The 9,584-nt window shown below is 42.5% G+C and overlaps 1 protein-coding gene across 2 annotated transcripts in view; it reads left to right on the forward strand.

Moving 5' to 3' along the window:
- Positions 1 to 9,584, forward strand: part of susd2 (sushi domain containing 2) — a 109,829-nt gene that overhangs the window by 30,628 nt on the left and 69,617 nt on the right. For both annotated transcript variants that reach the window (XM_020513477.2, XM_048611180.1), the window contains exon 3: positions 2,245 to 2,396. In XM_020513477.2, coding sequence (XP_020369066.2) covers positions 2,245 to 2,396 — 152 coding nt within the window. The remainder of the gene's footprint in view (positions 1 to 2,244; positions 2,397 to 9,584) is intronic.

Here is a 9,584-nt window from a genome sequence, read left to right on the forward strand (position 1 = left end):
TGTTGTGCAACTTGGTTCTTGACTTGGATGGTCTTCCTGGCAATCTGAGATGTCCTGCTCCTCTTAAATTTCAGGTTCAAATTTCATCTTATGGTACTTTCTGCTGTGTGTATGTCACAAAATCTTTGTTGATTTTTGTCACTCTGGATTATCATACCTTCTCTGTTTTGATCACGTACCCATACCTTTTGACCTTCCCACAACTTTGGTAAATTCCTGATAATACAGGAATACTTTTACCAGGTAAAATACTGTGGAGTCTGGAAGTCTAAAACAAAGATAAGAAATGCTGAAGAAACTCAGCAGGTCTGGCAGCATCTGTGGAGTGAGAAACAGAGTGAGATATCTGAGTCCAGTATGACATTTCATTAGAACTTCATGTTCTAACCAGACTATTCCCACTTGGCCCATAGCCTTGAAGGTTATCATGCTTCAAGTATGCATCCAAGTACTTTTTAAAGATGTGAGGTTTCCCAACTCAACTACCCTTCCAGGCAGTACATTCCATACTCTGGGTGAAAACATTTTTCCTCAAATCCCCTCTAAAGCTCCTGCCTTTTACTTTAAAATTACGGCCCCGTTATTAGTGTCCAATCGACTAGGGGGAACAGCCGCTGCCCCATCCAGCCTGCCCATGTGTCTTATAACCACATACACTGCTATCAGGTTCCCCCCTCAGCCTTCTGTGCTGCAAAGAAAACAACCTGAGTTTATCCCGCTTCACTTGGTGGCTAAGATGCTCCATCCAAGGCATCATTCTGGTGAATCTCCTCTGTACCCCCTCCATTGCAATCACATCCCTCCTATGGTGTAGTGATCAGGACTGCACACAGTATTCCAGCTGTGGCCTAACCAAAGTCCTGTACAGCTCCAACATAACGTCCCTGCTCTTATAATCTATGCCACAACTGATAAAGTAAAGTGTCCTCAAAGGCCTCTTAACTATCCTATTAACCAATCCTTCTGCCTTCAGGAATCTGTGAACAAACATCCCAGATCCCTCTGTTCCTCCAAGCTTCCTGGTGTCCTGGCATTCATTGAATACTCTCTTGTCTTGTTCCTTCTTCCAAAGTGCATCAGTTCACATTTTTCAGGGTTAAATTCCATCTACAACTGATCTATCTATATAACCAATCCTTTTAAATGCACCTATAATCTAACACCTTCCTCCTCAGTGTCAACCACCCAGCCAATCTTTGTGTCATCCACAAACTTACTGATCGTCCCCCTCATATTCTCATCTGTATCATTTATTAATATCACAAACAATAGGGGACCCAGCACTGATCCCTATGACACACTACTGCACACTGGGCTTCAGTCACATAAATAGCCATCTACCACCACCCTCTGTCACCCATATTAAGCTAATTTTGAACAAAAATAATGTTGCTGGAAAAGCTCAGCAGGTCTGACAGCATCTGTGAAGGAAAAAATAGAGTTAACGTTTCGGATCTGGTGACCCTTCCTCAGAACCACCTTCCTTGCCTAACTCAGCTCATTTTGAATCCAACTTGCCAAGTCATCACAGATCCCGTGAGCTTCTACCATTTTTAAAAAATCAGTTTTGTGTTTCTTATTCTTTTAATAAAGAAAGGACTTCTATTTATAAAGCACCTTCGAACTATAAGATGCCCCACAGTGCTTTCCAGCCAATAAAATATTTTGAAAGTATCATTGCAAGCTTTCATAAACAGAATTATCACATTGGCTAGATAATGAATGCTTTTATGTTGCTGATTGACAGATAAATATTGGCCAGGACATTGAGAATAACTCACCTGCTCTTTTTTAAAATGCTGGCATTGGATCTTTGATGTTCACCTGAGTGGGCAGCTAAGGCCTCCTCGATTTAACATCCCCATTGAGAGGTGAAGACCTGGCAGTGAAATGCCCCTTTTGTAACCCAGTGGACTGCCTGCCTCGTTTTCCTTTCTGCCAAGTCTTCTAATGAGAATCCACAACATTTTGACATTAAATGTGACAGGGCGAGAAACTGAGCCTCACCTTATCTCAGTATGAAATTGGCATTCTGCTTTGATTTCATCTGTGAGCTTCAGACAGTTTCGGCTCTATCTTTATGCAGGAAATAGCTGTCAGCGCTATCGTCCGTACCTCTGCCTTTGTGTTCAGATGTTGCTGCTCAGAGTTACAGGCTGTGATCTCGTGAATCCCAAGTTCATTGAAAGGTCTTATCTGCTGTATGTTTCACTTGGATAAAATTTCAGCACCATACCATTTCAGGTTCAAGTCAGACATTCGTACAAAAGGTTACGTTGATGCTGAAAATAGGGCTCACTGCATCTCACCATTGCTGTATGAAAATGGAAGGATACCATTCAAGTTGTCAACAGATAATGGAGCAACCTTTAAGCGCAGTGGGACATGGGTGTCAGGTCAGTCAACTTCCTTTAGCTAAATCTTTTCTTTTATTCTTTCAGAGAAGGTGGAACTTTAATGGCAAGGTCATCCATCCAAAACTGCCCTTCAGAAGGTGGTGATGAGCCGCTTTCTTGAATGGTTGGAGTTTACCTGGTGTAGGTATACTCTGAGTGAAGTTGGGAAATTTCTTGTCTTGCAGCAGCCATTAAACCCATTAAATAAATGAGTTTATGGAGGTTTACATGAGGTTTACAGTTCACATAAAGAAGGCAGACCACTTTATTGCTACTACCTCAGTGAAGCCAACAAGCATTAGTGAGCACAAAGAAATCTCAGGGCCATGTAAAGCTGATGAGACTTGTTAACCCAAGCCCTTTGGAAAATGTGCTACTGTCAGATGCTAAGCCTCTATCCATGCCTGTCCTGCAGTGGGATATGATGATTTTTGGAATTTTCCATTGAAAGGTTGCATTAAGGTAAACGGGACTATCTAACCGCCATGGCAAGGCCTCTTTAAACTGGAGAAGATACAAATTCAGTGTAACAATCTGTCCTAAAGAGTTATCTATCCTTTCCTGGTCTGTGGACATGTATTTATTCTCCACTCAGTGACTGCCCAGAGCAATGTGACAGGCTCAATTTTACCAAGATTGTCAGGAGCCAACATTGGGCTCAGTTCCAGGTTTGACATGACTGTGATGGAATGATGTTGTCCCAGAGGCAGCTAATTAAGAAACTAGCCCTCCACATTCTGCCTGAACAAAGAACAGTGCAGCACAAGAACAGGTCCTTCGGCCCACCATGTCTATGCTGAACATGATGCCATTCAAAACTAATCTCTTCAGTCTGAAAATGGTCCGCATTCCTCTAATCACTGCCTGTTCTTGTGTCTATCTAAATGCATCTTAAACATTGCTATTGTATGTGCTTCTATCATCTCTCCTGGCAGCATGTTCCAGGCACCACTACCCTCTGTATAAAAAACTTTCCTCGCACATCCCCTCTAAACTTGACCCCTCTCACCTTAAACCTATGCTCCTAGCTTTTGACATTTCCACCCTGGACCTCGATTATCAACCTATCCATGCTCAACATAATTGTATGTATTTCTATCAGGTCCCTCAGCCTCTAACATTCCAACGAAAGCAATCCAATTTTGTCGAGTTTTTCCTTATAGTAACACACTGCCGGCAACATCCTGGTAAACCTCGTCTGCACCCTGTCCAAAGCCTCCACATTGTTCCTATAGTGTGGGCTGGTTAATGTTAGCCAGGGAAGCAACAGGCCCAATCAGACCCACTGTGGGATTGCCCTGGCGACTGTCCTCTGGGCAATAGTGGGTATTGCCCGTTTTAAGCTGGAGGCAAATGCAGCCCTAACCTTTGGGGATTCATGGGTTTGGATCCATATTACATCAACGCAAGGAGCATTGTGTTCCAGTGTTCTGGGGAATAACCCTTTGACAAAAGTGTTGATCAAGATGGTGGCCCTTGACAAAATGTCAGCGAAATACATTGGGCCAGGTTTTCTGAGGAGTAGCAATCACACACTGACTGCCATTGTACTCCTCTTCTACAGAACAAAGAAGCTCTGCATTTCTGACAGGACATGCCGATCAGGGCTGGGCCCCCATGTGCAACTCCCATCTACGCCATTATGTGGCCATTGGAAAATCCAGGTCATTGTACTCCATGGATCCAATGTGTCCTGGAGGTTTGAGGCCTTGACACTTGAACACCATTAAAGTTGCTGACTCCAAATTTATCGAATTGAACTATGTCATTATGACACGATGTAATCTTATTCAGAGCTATCTGAGCTCCTGTTCCTGGTCCCTCTCTGCTCATTTGAATGTAGTTAATTGTTGGCATTAGCAGATGACCAACGCCTGGGCATTTACTACCTTAGACAATTATGGCGTATTAGCTGTAACAAGTATGATTGGAATAGTAAATTATTTAATTATCTTTGACTTACCAGTGATTGGGCTGTGATAAACTAGCTTTCTAAGAAGGATGTGACTTGGGGTCATGTCTAGAATTGGATGGGCAGTTCACCTGAGTGCCAGCTGAGAAATATGATCAGTGATATTTGAACAGGTACACCATTCTACTGGCTGACAACTTTTTTTATATTCTCTCATGAGAAGTTGGTGATTCTAACAAGGCCAGCATTTGTTGCATCTCCCAAATTGCCCTTGAATTGAGTGGCTTGCTAGGTGCTTTCAGAAGGAAGTTAAGAGATAATCACATTACTGTTGGCACGGAAACAAACCAGGCGTGAGCAGCAGATTTCCTTCCCTGAAGATCAATAGCAAACCAGAGGGTATTTAACAGCAATTAATGACATGCTTATCATTGCTGAGACTGGCTATTTGTTGAATTTAAAATCCCATCAACTGCGGTGGAGAGATTTGAACCTAGGTCACTAGACCGTTAGACCGTTAGACCGTTAGAGCCTCTAGTTTCCTGGTCCAGTGACATTTCCATCATATCCCTATTATTGCATTGTACATGAGTTACTTACCCATTGTGTTTGGCCCTGTACTGTGCAGCAATCACTGGGATTGGAGGTGTGGAGTGCCATGCTGTGAAAGATGTGTTAGTGGTTGAATGTCAAGGACTTCATACGATAACGCAGTCAAGGATATCCTTGTAATATTATGCACTGCTGCAACTTGTCAGATGATTCCAATCTGTAAATTTGTTTCTGCTGGGAAACGGAGTGAGGTTGGAGGGGTGAGGGGTGTCCTTTGTCACAACGTTCTACAGATTGCATACCGGTCATGGAATTTTACAACTTCAGATAACTTGTAGCAGTTAATCTGTAACAATATAGCCAAAATGACTGTGGAAAATTGATGTCGATTTACAGGAAGAACATGAAGGGCACTACTATGTATGAATCTGCAAACCATTTCATATTGTGCAAAAACTTGCAAAAACTTTCTTTTTTTTGAATGGCACAAGTATTCAAACTGATCCCTGAAAAGAGGGAATGAATAGCTTTCGGAAGTGGGTTGTTACAGATTTGTGTAAATGCTATTCTGATGAAGATAGGCCGGACAACTGCGATAATTCAATGTTCTTTCACCAATCAGTCCAAGACAGTGAATTCTAATCTAGCATGTGGCTGAAAAAAATCGATGATCAGCCTTCACAATTTGATAATTTCTCGACGTTAATTGGCCTAATTGGGAGACCAAAGTTTAAGGAGTTTATAATCTTCAACTTTTGACTTGACATTTATCTCTCCCCAATTAACATTCATAATAAATAGTTTTCCACTTAGTAATATGAATATTCAGGGCTGATTTTTTTCATCAGTAAGTGGATCAAAGGAAAGAGCAGGAAAGTGGAGTTGAGGTTATTAAATAAGCCACAATCTCATTGAATTGGGGAGCAGACTCGATGGGCTGAATGGCCTAATTCTTCTCCTAATTCCTGTAGTCTTATTTATTTGGTGTTTAGTCCATACCTGTACAAGGGTGTGCATTCAGAGCTGCCGCTACTGCCAATTGACCTTCAAACCACTTACTAAATAATTGCAGTGTTATTGTCTCATAAATCTGGTAAACTCTTCTGCTTATTAATGCAAAATTTTGCAATCAACTAAATGGACACGCTTACAATGGGCCTCTCTTGGTATTAGCACATTCTCTGCTAAAGCAAGTAGGAGGCTAAAAGCACGATGCAATTGATTTAGCAGCAACTGTAAGATCATGGTGCAATGATAATTCTGAACGATTTCACACTCATGAAAGACATGGCTGGGTACACATCGAACTGCTAGCGTTTGGGCATCAGCTGCCCATCAAGTATGACACACAATTTCCCTTCCACTCAACCCTGGTGAAATATGAGTTCGATGCAGTTGGGTACCCAAGTTCCAGCTCAGAAATTGCAACAAATTAGTAGATAGGGAATCAGTTACTGCAGTTTCCAGCCATTGCTCCCTGTAATACCACCAACAAAGAATCAGCCCTACCTTGTATATTTAATTGAGGTTAAATACACAGGCTGTTACATATTTGTAATGATTGTATGTAATGCTCAAGTAGAGGTGCCAACCACAGATTTACCATTCAGTGCCATTTATCGACAGTGTACAAAGGATATTCAAAACTATTAAAATGCTTTGTTCATTTTGTTTATTTTCTTAGAAAAATGTCCCTTTGGGATTCAAACATGAAAATATTGGAACAGGGCCCACGTACAGTTTGTGAATTAATAGGGAAGACATAAATAAAACTTGATGAGTTCCAAACAGCACACAAATGGGAATGATGCACAAAGTACAGGTGTATAGTTTGTAATAGTTTGCACAATACTCGCTCAATATTTCAATGGAACTGTCTAACAGTTCACCACGGTATTTTCTAAATATTGACTCTATTGCAAATAAACCCTTGGCAAAATACAATAATGTTAAACTGGCATAGTTTCTTCAGATTTTTACATCATAAAGCAATTTTAAAAACGTTTACTTCGGAAGTGGTTGGGTCTTTGGTTACATCCTTCAGAGGTGCTGTTGCTATGGAACTAGGGAAGGTAAACATTATAGTGGTGTGTGCATATTATGGAATCATTCAATATTTGCCCTAAGAGTCATAAATTTGTCAAGGCTAACAGAATAAGGCTGCAAAATTTGCCCAGAGGACTGTTCCTAGCTTGGTGCTCCCTTCGTGGTTGCAGTGTAACTGAGGAAGGTTATTGCTGGGGGAGAGTGTAGCTAGCCCTTGCAGTATGACCTTGTGCAACTCTGGCTCAAGGAGGCCCAGCGTTGGCTAGCACCACCTTGAATGGGTAACAGCAGTCTGTCTTGCAGAAAGGCACATGGGCACAGGTAGAATGGCAGAGACAGGAGAAAAGATGCTGGCACTACAGGGTAGCAGCTTGATGCTACATAGAACCGCTGTCACTCCCCCGGCTTCAGCATGGCTTGGTGTGCATGTGCGTGTGCGTGTGCGTGTGCAAAAGCTAAGTTTGGGGCTCCAGGGTGAGCAGATGCAGACCCTGAAGATACTCAGGCAGCAGCCAGTGGAGACTCCAATGGTCTGTTCACTCCCTCATTGTCATGTTGACCCCAAGACCAGCCTCCAACAACAAACCCTTGCCAACATTCAGGCTGCCTTTTCCCATCTTGCGAACATCACATGATTTGACACTTTAGCCATTACTGACACCCTTGTCTATAGGTTTGCTACCTCCAGACTTAATTATTCTAACACACTACCGGCTGAACTGTCGCTGTTTGTCTTTCATTACCTTGAAGAGATCCAAAACTCTGCCTATGCACCCCGACTCCCATCGCCCTGACTTATAGTAGCCTCCACTTAGCTAACATCCTGATTACAAATTTTGTTTTAGAGTGCTCTTTGGAAACAACTTGGAATTTTTATCCTATTAAAGATGCTAAGTGAAGACAGATAAAGAGAACATCTCAGGCAGCTCAGAGCGAGATGATCAGTCATAATCTAATTGTATGGCAAAGCAAGCCTGATGGCCTGAAGGGCCTATTCCTATTCCTGTCTGTGGAGAGGAACAGAATTAAGGTTTAAATTTAAAGCATTTTCATCAGAACATGTTTCATTAATCTGAAATGCTAATTCCCTTTCTTCCTCCAGATGCTGCCTGGCCTGTTGAGTATTTTGTATTTGTCTATATTTCAGGTCTACACCATCCACATTATTTTCCCTTAACAAAAGTTACTGTTGTGCCTGTCACAGTTAAATAGTTGCAGTGTGAAGCTGAGCAATGAGAGTTTGAGGGCTTCAGGTATTGTAAGTACGCAAGAGTGAGGTGAGGCTAAGAATGTAACGTCAAAATTGTGCCTGATAAGAGATGATCATCATGGAATCCCTACAGTGTGGAAACAGGTCCTTCAGTCCCACTGACCCTCAGAGCATCCAACCCAGACACATCCCCCAAATCTACACACCCCTGAACACTACAGGCAATTTAGCATGGCCAATCCACCTAGCCTGCACTTCTTTGGACAATGGGAGGAAACTGAAGCACCCAGAGGAAACCCATGCAGGAAGAACATACAAACTCCACACAGACAGTTGCCCAAGGGTGGAATTGAACCCGTGTTCCTGCCACTATGAGGCAACAGTGCTAACCACTGGGCCACCATGCTGCCCAAAAGCTAGAGGAGAAGGACTTGCATTCCCTGACCGGGAATTGAACCCAGGCCGCAGCAGTGAGAGCACCAAATCATAACCACTAGGCTACCAGGGAAGGCAGGTGTGTGATAAATGGAGCAGTGCATGAGGTTCGTAGCTCACCCGTTTGGACAGAGCATTTGAAGATGTACTCACTGACCTTGACTGTATGTGTAGGGTAATTGAAGTTCTTTCTGGGTGCAAACTCAGGACCAGACTGCTTGCAATATCTGTGATAGCCATCTTTTCTCTCTATCTCCTCATTGTCACCTGTTCACCCTCTGCCAGTAGAGAACTTTGGAGCTTACTGTTTGCATTTTTGCAGCATTGGCGCTCTGCTGACAGACTCTTCAACAAAGAGTTGAGAGCCTTCTGCAGCTAGAATGCACACCACCACCCCCACACACACTTTTAAGAAGTGCAGGTGAGTTTTAAGTCGTGATAGTCTTGTACAGCCTTGGGCACCTCTTGAGGCAGGATGCCACTCAGCAGCATATTTAATGCTGGGCTACATTGTACTCTCATTATAATGAGCAGACAGTTTGCTTCATTGCTAACACAATGAGTGACTAAGAGTTAATCATTCGCACAATCTCCCGGTGTCTGCATGTGTTTCCTTCGTGTGCTCCAGTTTCCTCCCACAGTCCAGGGATGTGCAGGTTAGGTGGTTTGGTCATGTTAAATTGCCCCATAGTGTCCAAGGATATACAGGCAAGGTGGGCTAGTCATGGGAAATGCAGGGTTACTGGGATAGGGTAGTGGGGTGCGGGTCTGAGAGGGATGCTCTTTGGAGGATTGGTGTGGACTCGATGGGCTTCTACACTGTAGGGATTCTACATCAAAACTCCTGAGCCTGTTATTTATCTTTTTCCAATTTTCCCCTTTATGTTAAATACTATTCAATATATTCAGAAGGAAGATTTCCTTAAATTTACCATCTCTAATTACTACCTTATAACATTTAGAATATCCAAGATTAATCTTTATCAACTAGCATAATGAAAAATGAATTTATTTTAGACTTTGAGACAACAAT

Source organism: Rhincodon typus, chromosome 24 (assembly GCF_021869965.1).
Source record: "Rhincodon typus isolate 14 chromosome 24, sRhiTyp1.1, whole genome shotgun sequence".
Lineage (NCBI taxonomy): Eukaryota > Metazoa > Chordata > Chondrichthyes > Orectolobiformes > Rhincodontidae > Rhincodon > Rhincodon typus.